The sequence below is a fragment of the Lepidochelys olivacea genome, assembly GCF_965140295.1.
Source record: "Lepidochelys olivacea isolate rLepOli2 genome assembly, chromosome: 2".
NCBI classification, from domain to species: Eukaryota; Metazoa; Chordata; order Testudines; family Cheloniidae; genus Lepidochelys; species Lepidochelys olivacea.
The window spans coordinates 142,377,320-142,392,496 of NC_140412.1; the positions used below are offsets into that span (position 1 = coordinate 142,377,320).

The window sequence follows — 15,177 nt, forward strand, 5'->3', positions numbered from 1 at the left end:
AGTCAGTCCAAACAAAAGGCTTGGTATGACCAACATACTTCTAAATGATCTTTTGAAATAGAAAACGTGGTGTTGGTATTAAGCCCTGTGAAAAAATGCAAAATTCTTGGGAAGGATCTTTTGAGGTGATAGAAGAGGTGAAGGAAGATACATATGTTAACAGGCCTCATGGTAATGCTGTTCCACATTGTACATGTAAACAAACTTAAAGCTTATCACAGCACGGAAGCCATGGTAAACATGGCTGGCTAGAAGGGGAAACTGAGAGACACACCTGAATGCCAAAGTAACTCATTTTTGGAATGCATTAATATTTGCAGTGAGTTAATGCTAGCTGAAAAGCCATTATGAAAAGTGTTATCTGTGCTACAAGAACACAGACAAGTGTTTTCTAGCAAGCCAGGGAAAACTCTGTTGCTGACTCATAAAATCACTACTGAAGGATCACAGCCATCTCCCAGCAGGGCCTACCATACCACTGGCAAGGTACAAGAGCAAATTCAAATAGTAATACAAAGCACGCTGGACATGGGAGTCCAGCTCTTGGGTGTCACTTGTGGTGTTGGTCCTTAAGAAAAGCACTGTAAAGTTTTGTATTGATAATAGCAAACTCAGTGCTATCACTGTGCCAGATTCTTATCCCACATGTAAAACTGATGATATGCTGGACATTTTAAGCAAAGCTTAACATCTCAATTCTTTTTATTTAGTTAAGGGGTACAGGCAAATTCCTTTAGATGATGATGCACAGAAAAAAAAATCAACTTTAATTAATGATACGGGGCTGTATGAATTCAAAGTGTTACCATTTGGGTTAGTTAATGCAGGAGTCACTTTACAGAGGCTGGTCAACTGAGTGTTAAATGGATTAAAGGACCTTACAGGGGCCTATGTCAACGATACAGAAGCATTTAGTAACACTTGGGCTGATCACAGCAAAGCACGGTATGGCACCCAAGGTTGCAGGGCAAGCGGTGACATAACCGCTCGCTGGTCTGGATTGCACCCTGGAACGCAATAAAACCCTACCTGCATTTCTCTGCATTCTTTGGGCTAGGGTCAGAGTTGTCTGGGCCGTCCACGGTCCTTCTATCACAGTGCATGCTTAAGTTCTGAAACGTGGAGCCTTCTCTGTCCACTTGGCTACTCTGACCTTGGATGGCCCATCCTCTTACCCTCTGCTGCCCAAACTTCTTGTCTCTCTCATTGAGGCCCCCAGCCATTTATAACCTCTTGGTCGGTGATCTCTGTCTTTTTGTCCTGGCTTGGGAATTTCCATTCTCTCAACCTGCTGTTGAGGGGAATGGAAAGAACTGGTTTCCCTAAGATGTAGATACTTTTTTGTAATGCCTATTCAGGTGCTGATCGTTCTTAATGATTAGCTATTGTCCCTGGTCTGGGACAGGGAGGTACATGCTTAAAGGCTTGAAAGCAATGAAAGAGGGATTTATGGTACAACAATTTTCAAAACAACTTTGGAACATCATAATATCAGCTAGAATTCCTAGGTAATACATACGCTCATCAAATCACGACAAAGACATCACAGATCATAAAATGGCAAACTTGTATTCAGATTTTTTAAAACAGTTTTTGTTAATACCTATTTACCTATAATTCCTAGAGCTGGTCAAAGAATTAAATCCTATTTTCATAAAAATTTCAAAATTGTTTTCATTTTAAGAAGTGTTATCAGTTTTTAACTCCCCCCGCCCCCACACTCCGATAAACACATACCCCAAAATGGTTATCAAACTTTTTTGTTTTAACAAAAACCACATTGTTTTTGATAAATGAAAAATGTCAATAATCCTCAAAAGAGTTTTCAGTAAATTTTTAAAAAACACATAGAAAAGAGGCACTTTTTTGCAAGGAAAATTTGACAACGTTGATACTTTTTACAACAAAAATGTAAGTTTTATAAAAAAGGTCATCACTGACAAAAAAAACCTATTTCAGGAAATTTCAAACACTGTGTAGTACAGCTAGAAGAAAGATTAAGATCTTAAGAGTCAACTTCTACTGCAATCTTAACTATGGAGTCACTATATGGTGCATCCATAATCCAATCTTTTCAGGAAGCTTTGTTAACAAGATTAATGAAAGATTTTATTAAATTTAATTCCAGACTTCTGAGCGTTTCCCTAGTTCATATTTGTTTGGAACTGAGACAGCGTTTCTGGATAATCTTTTTCATTCGAAATTCTTTGTTCTTGTTATTCCCATTATTACGTAATGATAGTTTTATGAATAATCACAATCAGACTTGTATAACTGTTATTAGTAACAACAATGTACATTATAAAGACAACTCCACAGTGGTGGACAATACAAAGATGCTATGTGAGATTCAATATGTAAATTAAGTTGTCTCTTTCACGTTGAGACTGTTTTACACACCTAGTTATTGTAAGTAAATAAAAACTTGTTTGCATAGAAGTTAGAGATTCACCATCTCAGAATACTTTTTGTTACTTGGTAGATACAGCTTTTACATGCTATCTTATACTGTGATTAAAAAAGCTTATTCAAAGTTCAGTTTGGATGAAACAAACAACTAGTTGTCACTTACAGCCCATAGTAACTCCACTTACTGTATCAACCCCTTAGAGGATCTTTGCCCTCTTTTCCTAGCCCATCTTAAAATTGCTAGTCGAATCCAATTAGCAAGGAAATTCAGAGTTAACATGGATAATCTGGGTCAACAGTTCCTCCTTATGTGATTTTACACAGGTAGGAGGCGAATGACCATTACTATTTTCAAGTACCTAGACCAGGGGAATGGGCAGCATTAAGTTAGCATAAGGCCACAGAAATCCACTAAACCCTTTGGTGGGCCATTTTTTCTTAACGGCTACATACTGTGTAACTCAGAAATGTTTGCTACGATACAGCATGTTAATATACAATTCACCATGGATTAACAGTGTAAAACAGAAGTGTTCTTAAATATAAAAAACGGCTACTCGCCTCTCATAACTGTTGCTCTTCGAGATGTGTTGCTCATGTCCATTCCAACAGGTGTGTGCACGCACCACATTCACGATCGCCGGAAGCTTTTCCCTAGCGGTACCTGGAGGGTCAGCAGTGGAGACCCCTAGAGTGGCGGCAGGGTCATATATACATCGCCATGAGGGCGACTCGCCGCCCGTTCAGTTCCTTCTTGCCAGAAGACTCCGACAGTGGGGAGATGGGCGGGACCTGGAATGGACATGAGCAACACATCTCGAAGAACAGTTACGAGAGGTGAGTAACTGTTTTTTCTTCTTCGAGTGATTGCTCACGTGCATTCCAATAGGTGACTTCCAAGCGGTTACCTCGGAGGACGGGTCGGAGTTCACCTGACTGTCGACTGGAGGACTGCCAAACCAAAAGCAGCAGCATCCCTTGCCTGCTGGGTAATTGCATAATGGGAAGAGAAGGTGTGGACTGAAGTCCACGTTGCTGCCTTGCAGATGTCTAGGATAGGGACCTGTGCCAGGAAAGCTGCAGACGTTGCTTGTGCTCTGGTGGAATGCGCTGTAATAGGTGGAGCTGGAATTTTAGCCAGGTCATAGCACGTCCTGATGCAGGACGTGATCCATGATGAGATTCTCTGTGATGAGATAGGAAACCCCCTCATCCTTTCTGCAATTGCAACAAAAAGCTGTGGTGATTTACGGAATGGCTTTGTGTGTTCAATGTAAAAGGCTAAGGCCCAACTAACATCTAAGGCGTGAAACATGTGCTCCCTGTTGGTGGCAAGGGTTTTAGGGCAGAACACAGGCAAGAATGTGTCCTGGTTCACATGAAACTGGGAGACCACTTTGGGTAAAAATGCAGGGTGGGGGCAAAGCTGCACCTTGTCTTTATAAAACTATGTACGGGGGTTTGAAGGTCAGGGCTCTGAGCTTGGATACCCCTCCTCGCAGAGGTTATAGCTACTAGGAAGGCCACCTTCCAGGACAGATAGGAGAGAGGGCAGGTAGCCACAGGCTCAAACGGGGGCCTCATGAGAGAGGATAGGACCAGGTTTAGGTCCCGGAGGTAACGGGCCGATGTACAGGTAGGTAAAGTCTGCCAAGGCCCTTAAGGAACCTGCCCACCATAGGGTTACTGAATACTAATCCCCCCAGCATTCCCAGGTGGAAGGCCAAAATGGCCGCCAGGTGTACCCTTAGGGATGATATCGCCAACCCTTGGCACTTGAGGTCCAAGAGGTAGTCTAGGACAAGGGGAACTGGGGCTGATTGTGGGTCAGATCCTCTTTGTCGGGACCAAATGGAGAAACGCTTCCACTTGGCCAGGTATGTGGTTTGAGTGGAGGGTTTTCTGCTTCCCAATAGGACTTCCCTGACCGAGTTTGAGCACTGAAGTACCAAAGGGTTCAACCAGGGAGTTTCCATGCTTTGAGGTGGATGGACTCCAGGTTGGGGTGCTGCAGCTGGCCGTGGTCCTGTGAAATTAGGGATGGGCAGATGGGGAGCTCTATTGGTATGACCACTGAAAGGTTCAGCAACACGGTGAACCAGTGCTGGCGGGGCCATGCTGGTGCTATCAGAATCTACGAGGCCCTGTCCTGGCGAACCTTGAGGAGCACTCTGTGTGTGAGGGGGAACGGTGGAAACGCATACATCAGGTGCCCCACCCAAGATAGGTGACAGGAGTCTGCAATGGAGCCCGGGCTGTAGTTCAGGAAGGAGCAGAACCTCTGGCACTTCCTGTTGCCCCGCATGGAGAACAGGTCTGTATGGGGAAAGCCCCACTTCTGGAAAATTGAGTGGGTGATATCCGATTTGAGGGACCACTCATGTCCCTGGAACGAGCGGCTGAGGCAGTCTGCCAGCTCGTTCTGCACCCCAGGAAGGTATGACGCCTGCAGGTGTATGGAGTGCGTGATGCAAAAATCCCACAGGGCGAGGGTTCCTGACAGAGGGGAGAGGAGCGAGCACCACCCTGTTTGTTTATATAAAACATTGCTGTGGTGTTGCCTGTGAGTACTGATACGCACCTGTCTCGGAGACGGCTCTGGAATGTCTGGCATGCCAGGCGAACTGCTCTCAACTCTCCGACATTGATGTGCAGTGACAGCTCTGCCTGGGACCAGAGGCCTTGGGTTCTGACACTGCCCAGATGAGCTCCCCAACCAAGTGCTGAAGCATCCATAACCAGGACAATCGTCGGTTGGGGCTTTGCGAAAGGTACTCCCACACAAACCATCTGAGGTTGGAGCCACCAGCGGAGGGAGCTGAGTATTCGCGGGGGGAGGGTCACTATTGAGTCCAATGAATCCTTGCCCTGCCTGTGCACCTGTGCTAGCCAAGCTTGTAGAGGTCGAAGGCGGAGCCCGGCATGTTGCACCATGTATGTGGAGGTTGCCATATGTCCCAGAAGCCCCATACAGTTTCTGGCTGTGGTGATTAGGAAATGAAGGAGAGTATGAATAATGTCCAAGATTGCTTTGAAGCGTAGCTCTGGGAGGAACGCCCTTGTGACCGTACAGTTCAGGAGGGCTCCAACGAAGTCTATCCTTTGAGTGGGGGGTCAGGATAGACTTGGGTTCGTTCAAAGTAAGGCCCAGTCTGAGAATGCGTCCCTGACCAGGGATACGTGCTGTGCTACCCTTGTTTGGGATTCTGCCTTGAGAAGCCAGTCATCTAGGTATGGGAAAACCTGGACCCGGCGCCTGTGGAGGAACGCTGCCACAACCGCCATACACTTGGTGAATACCCGAGGGGCGGAGGAAAGGCCGAACAGAACGCCCTGAACTGGTAGTGATAGCCACCGACTACGACCTGATAAAACGCCTGTGGGAAGGGATAATTGAAATATGGAAATATGCGTCCTTCATGTCGAGGGCGGCGTACCAGTCTCCCGGCTCCATTGAGGGAATGATGTTGGCTAGAGAGACCATGCGAAACTTCACTTTTTTTATGTATGAGTTAAGGTCTCGCAGGTCCAGGACAGGCCGAAGCACCCCCTTGGCCTTGGGGATAAGGAAATAAGAGGAGTAGAACCCCTTCCCCCTGAATTGCTGAGGGACCTCCTCTATCGTGCCTAGCGCTAGAAGCGACTGAACCTCCTGTAAAAGAAGTTGCTCATGAGAAGAGTCCCTGAAGAGGGATGGGGGAATGGGGGTGGGAGGGCGGTACAGAGCAGAATTGGATAGAATATCCCACCCCTACCGTGCTGAGGACCCAGCGATCTGACGTGATCTGAGCCCAAGCCTGGTAGAAACGGGAGAGTCGGTTCACAAAGGGACGGGAAGGATCCGTTAAGGTGACTGGTGCACCATCCTCATGCGTAACTTCAAAAGTTAGGCTTAGGGTCAGGGGGCTGTTTAGTCAAACCCTGGCCTTGGCCCGAAGAGGACTGTGGCTGCCTCCTATTGTTTCTGCCCCTCCTTCTAGGTGGTCCTTGGTAGAAGCGAGATGGGGGCTGAGGCCTAAAAGGCCTTCTCTGAGGTGCCGGGTCCTTCCTCGGTGCTGGGACATCCCGCACCAAGGCTGGTGCACTGCGTACTGAGGAGACCAGTGCCAGTTCTATCTGTGGCTGAAGGGCCGACTCCATCAAAAGGAGTTTCAGGCGGTAGTCCTGCTCTTTCTTTGTTCTGGGTTTAAAGCCCCTGCAAATAGGGCACTTATCTGTTTGATGGCCCTCACAGAGACACTTGAGACAATCGGCGTGCGGATTGCTTGTGGGCACAGCCCACACCTCTCACACGCTTTAAACCCCTGCAGCCGAGGCATACCCCAGCGCCGGGGAGAACAATAACTACAACTATTAACAACTTGAATAACTATCTACACTGAAGACAAAGGAAACCACTAGGCTAAGCAACTTGTGAGCAAACACTAAGCTGTTCCAACGACCGTCATGGGCGGTAAGAAGGAACTGAATGGGCAGCGGGTTGGCAGGGTCATATATACGTCGTCATGAGGGCGCCACTCTAGGGGTCTTCACTGCCGACCCAACGGATACCGCTAGGGAAAAGCTTCCGATGAGCGTGCATGCAGTGCACGCAGACACCTACTGGAATGCACATGAGCAATCACTCGAAGAAGAAAAGCCCTTTACAGCATAACCTTTAAACAAACAACTTAAGTCTTTCACTAACCCCTTTTCCAGTGTGCAGAAGAGAAGGGGATTAATACATGAAAACATCCAAAAATAAATATCTTCAAGTTTTTTCTCTGCCTTTCCCAGTCTCTGCCTCCTCTCTGCTCCCCCCTGGACACAGGGTCTACCACATGGGCAGTACTTAAGTTATATAGGTCAAAGATGGGAGGTAAAACAGATCTTGTGAAATCTGAACCTGTGATCCTGAAGAGTCAAGCAACCTCCTTCTGGGTTAACAGTGCTAGGAACCCTCATAACCCACAAGTTGCCTTTTTTTTTTTTTTTTAAGCACTACACATGCACAGAAACTGAAAAATGCTTTAATACTTAATCAAATAGGAAACCATACCTCATACTGTATTTATAAAAGCCTTTAGAGAACCTCATACTCCAGTAAAAGCAAGGAAGTATTGAAAGTCTGAATTCAATTAAAAACAAAACCAGCAATTAACTGACCTGCCATGGGTAGAATAGAGGTGTCTGATCCAAAGGAACTCTCAAAGGAGCAACAATTACCAGTTCAAACAGAAGACCAAGCAGAAGTGGAACCACACCAGCTAGTAGCACAGCTACTATCAGTGTCTTCATTATCTAAAACACAAAAAGCTGGATTTATAAATGATGCCAGATGGCTAGTTCCAGTCAAAGCTGCACCTCTCAATTTCTCAAAGTTTAAAGCCTTTGCATGTTTACTCTTAAGAGAAAAATAAAAAGGCAGAAAAAATTGATACTGAATTTGTATATATGCAAAATTAAGTTCTGTTAACTGTAAATTACAATACACACCTGTAGTTACAAAATCTGTATTTTTAATGCTTTTTAGCCCAAAAAAGTAATTAACAGGATCCTCTTTGATGTCGTCTTTTTTTTTTAAACCACATACTCATATTTGACTGTCGTAGGTATGGAAAGTACCCAATGACCAGTACTTAATTAGGAAGAATTCTTTCAGTGTTTCTCCTCCCCAACACAGTTATGATCAAGATGTGAGTTTTTTGTGTTATTTACAGGTTATGTAGTATTTGTTAAATTGATTAACAGATTGAATGTAATTCTGTCCTTGAATTTTTTGCATATAATAAAAGCAAAGGCATCCTGATCTAATTAACTTTGTCAGTGCAGGGTGCAGAGGACAGACCCAAGGATATAATTTAGTATTGATATTGGCAATTTCCTTTGGCAAACTAAATGAACTACAAATGAAGTGAAGAATGTGCTGATCAGGGAGACAGTTACGGCATGAAACATCTATTAAAACTGCTATTGTCTGTAAATATCTAGTAAGATGTAAGCTTGAGAGGATCTTTCACAGGTTACCCCATTCCCCATGCATCTTTAAAACGTATCCATAAAGGGAAAAAATATGTTACCATTCCAGAATTATAGCAAGGTTGAGTATGGAAGTTCTATAACTAAAACCAATTGAGACAGGTGAGGGCTTGCCTTGACTATGATGAAAACTTCCCTCAGTGTCTAAAGTCACTATTAGCATAAGAACCATTATGAAAATTGTCTCATCATAATTGGAGAGGAAGTGGTTTTTTTTTTTAAAGTATTCATCTGAACAACGCCACAAATTTGGTGATCTGAAAGAGCTTTCTGAAAATGTGCACCATGCAGCTACACAACATATGCCTGTACAAAAAAAATGGTTTCCCATAACTGACTATCATCTCCAGTCTTATTTTTGGCACTTCACGAATACCGTTAAGTCTCTAAACAGGTGAACACTTCACAATTTTCATCTGTTACTATTTACAGAATAGAAGTAAACAACTGTAAACAAATATTTCTTGAGATCATGTGATACAGGTTTTCACTGGATAGTATCCTGTACTATGTTTCATTTAAATGTGAACGTAATAGTTAAATAGTTAGTACTGTGGCGCTCAAAGGACTGATTCATTAACATTCTGTTTGAATACGGTTTCCATCGGAACAGTGATTACTGTTCAGAAGTCCAAACTCAGACTGAGTAGCTTTAGGGGAAGGAGGCTAGGGATCAAAAAGGAAAAAACAGTACAAGGTGAGTTTGAGAGGAGGAAGCAAGTATAACTCATTAAAGAAGCAGAATATGCTGTTTGATAATACAGCAAAAGCTTTCTTCTATCAAGAACTTACCATGAGGGACCACTCTTTAACCTTCTGAAAAATCACTCTGCGACCCTGCGGCATCCATGCGACTAGAACGGTCACCGCCCGAATGGTTAGCCAGCAGACATAAAGACCACAAGCAGCTGTGTACAGTTCATGGATTTTGGCTGCTCCCGTCCAAAATGACATTAACCAACGGCCAGCAAATACTGGAAATGTAGAGATTAATAAATATACTAAGACTAAGTAGCAAGATTATTTTACCTATCAGTGAAGGATGACAATTATAGTGTAAATTTGCCTCAGTCTTAAACCCAATGTAAAATATGAGTTTTCAAAATCTTGTGCTGAGTTCACAAATATTGCAAATTTCAATTGGTTTGTTATCTCACATCCTAGACAAAAAACAAAACATCCAGTTAGATTCGCGAACTTTAATTTCAAGGATAAGTTTAAAAACAAAGCTGAAATAGTAATGGTTCATTCTCAAAATTTATGGCATTCAATTCCATTTGTGGTATTCAATCTAGCACAAAACAAAAGTGTCTAGAGTGCAACAAAAATGTTTAGATACATTCTATCAGTAAGCTTGAAACTGGCTCATTTTCCATTAATACTACAATCTCGCTACAGAAGTACTCTTAGTACCATGATGGTGGGGACCATGAGAGCACCCCAAGTATTTAAAAATAGAAACAATAACTGTCTTTCTTCCGTACCAGGCTATAGGAGAAATTGCTCCATTGTCTTATTTATAGATTTCGTTTGCTTGCTGGCTTATGTTTAGGAGAGGTTGGGTGTGCTGTGTGAAGTTACTGAGAAAAAATTAAGTCAAAGATAGGAGTAGTTTGAAAGAAGTCCAGGTCCATGGTCATTATCTCACTCATCTCTCACAGGTAACAAGTTACATAATTTAGATATATCTCCTGTGAAAAATACAGTCTCCAAAAACTTACTAGCCTCCCCAACTGGTTGACAATTTCAATGTTCCGGGGGGGGGGCAGAGTTACTGAAGGAGGGCGAGGCTGCAGAAAGGCGCTCTCTCATGTAGCTAAGGGACCATCTCATGGAAGGCATAAAATATCAAGAGAAGGAACATGAACTGGACTATTTAATTGAGAGTAAAGGCAGAAAGAAGAGTGTCAGAGGGAATGTTCACAGCAACTTCTATTGCTAAGCAGACTGGCTGTTGCATTTTGTACCAGCTGGTGCTTTCTTGGTTTTATTCCTGGTTAGCAGATGCAGCAATCAAGTCTGCAAGTCACAAATGCATGGATCAGACTGGCCCTGTCTGCAACTGCTAGGACAGGGTGCAATCTCCACTTAATGGGTCAGTAACCAGTTACAGGTTACAGTTGGATTTGTTTGCCACCCTGCCTATTTGGGCATCTAACAGCACTAAAAAGAGTTCAAAGGGTTTGCCTTCACTAGATAATTAGTCCATGTTAAAACTTGTGTTAACTCATGTGTGTAATGTGATTTTGTAGTCAGTATAGACAAGAACAAGTTGTGTTCAACATGCATCTTGTCATGGTTAAAAATGTGGTTTCAGTAGGATTTACCCACGATCATGTGATGTAATATTACACACTATTTGTTCCTGTCTACACAGAATGCAAAATCATGTTTAACATGCTAAGTTTACACAACTCCTCAAGGTCATATTCTAAGATGACCTAACTGTCCAGTGAAGGCAAGCCTTAAAAAGGATCTCAAGGCTGTATGCAGACTGACAATTTAAGGGCAAAGTGCATCACTTTGTGCATACCAGTACTTTATAGTATGGTAGTGTGCCAACGGAGATCACAGCACAAATGCGCTAGACACTACACATAAAAGTATCAAGACACAGTGCCAAACCAATGTGCAGACTTTGTTTTAAAATATCATGCACATTTATGACAATACATTGTTTTAGTTACAATATACCATACACTAGCATTTATAATTCAATTTTGCTTTAGTTTAGGTTATTATAACTAATCACAGTTTCCGGGGAGTTAAGTAATGAAATGGGTTGGTGCACCAGCCTTTTACCACTAAGCAAAGTTAAAATTCTACACTGAAACACCAGGGAACTGTTTCTTTCCTCATTCTTTCTTACACCTTTTTCCCCTCACAGCAGTCATCTCGCAATTATCATTCTCTGAGAACCAGACTAGATCAATTATTTATGGTTTCCATGGGCCAGGCCAGATATGTTGTTTACAAAGCTGCATAGTGACATTTGCACACATGCAACCCACATGATGCCTCGTTGAAATGATCCCCCCTTTCTGCATAAGACCTAAAATTTATCAACAAGAGTTTCCATCACTACCACACAAAAAAAGGAAGACTTATTCCCCACCCTTTAAAAATAATAGTTTACTAGCTTTCAGTACAATACAATTATAATGTAATAATCTGCATATAATATCAAAGTATCACAAAAGGACACAACTCAAGATCATTCATAAGATTAATTTAATCACTAAAGTGTATTGGTCTATTGGTAACTAATAAGAATACCACCAGGACTTCTGTAACCACAGTAGCCAGAGGTTAGAATTCCCTAGCTGACAGTGTTTAAACTTCACTTATCTCACTGAAAGTACAAGTGAAACAATTAGTTACAAAGTGCTCCAATAAACACTGATAATATTCACCCCCAAACTCCTCAAAAACCAAGAGTTTATCCAATAAAAAACAGAAAAACACTAGAAATGAGGGCTTGTATCTAAAGGCTTGTCTACACAAAGCAATAATGTGAACTGCGGGGGTATAATTTCTAAAGTGCACTAACATGCATGCATGCATGCATGCATCCATGCAGATCCAAGAGGTTCCCTAGTGCACTTTAACATGTACTGTTTCAAACAGCACTACATTAAAACACAGTAGGGAAAGATTAAAAAGCGACTACTATATAAGATATACTATTCAATACAATATATAAAAAAATAAAAAAACTCTGATATTTGGACATTATATAAAACTCAAATTCTAGAAATAAGCCCTGAAAAAATGAAATTAATAAACCACGAAAAACAGAATCTCTATTGTTCTGTCAAACAATTTCAGAAGTATGCAATGAAGATGCACAGTTTACAAAGATTTGATTAATATTCTGTCCATGAAAACAGAGTCAATGTGTATCAGTACTGCAATCTCTAATATACAAACCATGTGCAGTATTAAGTCTCACTCCCTCCTTCAATACTATCAGATGAATGCTAGTCTCAATAATTCAAATCCAGTCTTGACCTCAAAGTCATGAAGGTGATCTTGGTGCATGACAGATGTGGCAGTTTCCTGAAACATCTTTGGGAGACCTTACTGAATTACTTTTAAGTGTCATTGGGGTACACAGTATTAAATGAATGGTTTATGTATTACTGTGAGCTGGGATTGCAAGTAACTTCTCTACGGGGAGATATGACAGATGAGAGACCTGGGGGTTCAGAGGACTATATTGAACAATGTGCCAGATAAGAATGGACTTTTTGGAACAAAAAGTGTTAAGTGGGTTTCCTGGGGAATATATAAGGGAAGATGAATGAAAATTCCCCTCCCTCAGTTATGCAAAAACCCAGTCTTTTGAAGTTATACCTTGAAGAGTGAACCATTGTCTTCTGATCACCTGTTATGTGAGGCCAAGATCAAAGGCCCAAATTGTAAAAAAGAAAGACTGAACTACTCATGGTTGTTCAGGTTTTGAATCTGAGAGAGTTATAAACTTATAACCACAGGGAAAACTCAGCTGTGGGTTTTGTAGGACTGATACCTACCAGAGTCAGAGGTTGGAGTTGAGGTGACCTCTGGTAAGCTTTTTAGTATGCATGAAGGTTCTTTTATTATTTGAATGTTTTCTGTAATGCTTTCACCTTAAGAAGAAACATGCTTGCTTAGAAAGAGCAGTTTGGTAACCTGTAATTGTAGCAATTACAATGTTCATAGCTTCTAGAGAGAAAAAACAGCACAGACACTGGCCTTCTAGGCCGTCTGGCTTGCCAGAGATATCACACTGTAGACTAGGCAGGGAACTTTGCAACCTGGAAAGCCCCTGGTCGGGAGGGACACACACATAGGTCTTTGTCCAAGAGAGGTAAAAACTGAAGAGCTAGGAGCCCGAAGTGGGTTCCCTCAGGGGACCATGGATGGGGAATATAGGTGCAGTTGCTTTGAATTGTGACAATAAGATGCTACAGTGGTCATCCGTCTCCCTTCCACTGTATTGACATTTGGATAAAGACACCATTTCTGATTTATGAATCTGTCGTTTTGAATTTAGACTATTACGCTATCAAAGAGGTTAAAAACAGATTCCCAACATTTTTCTGTGATTGCACAGTTTCAATTTTAAACCAACTATTGCCATAAATGCAAGTATGGGGTGTTTGTTTTTACACAGTATCATAGCATAACACGTACCTGGTAATGTAAGGCAGATAAGACTGGCAATCAGTAATGTTATACACATGAAAACAATCAACAGAAATATCTGAAAGACAAAATACAAAGGGAGACAGTTAACAGAAAAACTGAAAGTTGCTTAACTGATTGTTAGCAAAACATTAAAGTATCAAAATATGCATCCATTTAGAAATCAGTAATCTAGATAGTAAATGCAACACAAAATTTCTATTCCAGTTATTTTAGTTCAGATAGGAGAGCAGACAATCAAACTTGCTGACTCATTATTCAGCTCCTCAATTATTAACAGGATTCTGTTGTCCGCACAGTCTCAGATATTTGGGTGTTTCCCGGTCCATTGGAAACCCTGATTTATTCACCAACCAAACTGCATAAAAATGAGCAGAGGTACTATGGGAAAAACAGTATTTAATTATGTCATCAAAATATTATAGTGCTAATACACAAGGCAGCAGAGCTAAAGATTCACAGGCAACCTTCAGAATTTCTCACCTTTTGACCCTTTCACTTCGATACGCTAATATTCTATGCTTTGGTTTGGGCATTTCTAGGTTTTTCTTGTTTTTAAAACAAAAATAAACAAAGTTCCATCTGCTACAACTATTTGGGAACAGGAGAAGACGACCATCCTACACAGTATTCTGAGAGGCAAGGGCTCCTGTGCCTCCTTTGAAATGCATAGGTGTCACAGTTCCAGGGTTAATTGCACCTCTGTGGTCTGTTCCAAGACACCTCTTTAGGTCACTCTTGCGAAACTCAGAAGCCCCACACAATCTTATCTTCAGCTCTGCAGCAGAAAATCTCTGCTCCATACTATGTACCTGACAAGTTCTTTTACACTTGGCACCACTAAATGAGGCTGGCATAGGTTCGGTCTGCTCTAGGGGCAGCTCTGAACAGTTTAGACTCCTTCAACGCTCCCAATCCCTAACCAGCACCTGCACGAGAGGTTTACTCCCAGGGGCATAACTGACTTTTGCTCAACCTGGAATTTCAGCTACCACCAGGCGAGCTAACTTTGACGACCTGTAGATTAGTCTAGAAAGGCAAATTCACTGCATGTAAAAGTTCATAATAATAATCAAAAAGTCAAGGCAAGTAAATTAGTAAAAAATTCGACTTCTAAAATACATGCACCGCACTTCCAACGTCTAACGCTGACAAAACAATCTCATTAAATATTACCATAGGGGAAGAAAATACATTGGACAAGTAGTTGAGACACCACTTTTACAATTCCTCAGAACTAGTAGAGGTCCTTTTGATTATCTACTTGCCGCCTTTAAAATATATATATACACATGCACACACACTCTCTTCTTCCTATCTTTAATTTTTTAAAAAACACTAGATAAACAAAGCTGAGCATTCATATTTCATCATGGATCACAATATGTATGGAATCTATAATAATTGGATGCAAGAGGGCATGAGGGGCTGGTTATATATGTTTCAAACTGAAGAAAAGTTATATTAAAGTCAACTACATGAGTATAAAGTAGGAAGACATTTGCTAACAAAATAATACACAAAGTCCAAGATACTAAGTAAAGTATGGGGCCTTAATTA

At 41.8% G+C, this 15,177-nt stretch overlaps 1 protein-coding gene across 1 annotated transcript in view; it reads right to left on the reverse strand.

The window, feature by feature from the left end:
* The window catches only part of MARCHF6 (membrane associated ring-CH-type finger 6), a 117,505-nt gene that overhangs the window by 16,504 nt on the left and 85,824 nt on the right, over window positions 1-15,177 (reverse strand). The window contains exons 20-22 of the mRNA XM_084619554.1: window positions 13,606-13,675; window positions 9,220-9,401; window positions 7,555-7,689 (exon numbers count right to left, since the gene is read on the reverse strand). Of these exons, the coding sequence (XP_084475680.1) occupies window positions 7,555-7,689; window positions 9,220-9,401; window positions 13,606-13,675 (387 nt within the window). The remainder of the gene's footprint in view (window positions 1-7,554; window positions 7,690-9,219; window positions 9,402-13,605; window positions 13,676-15,177) is intronic.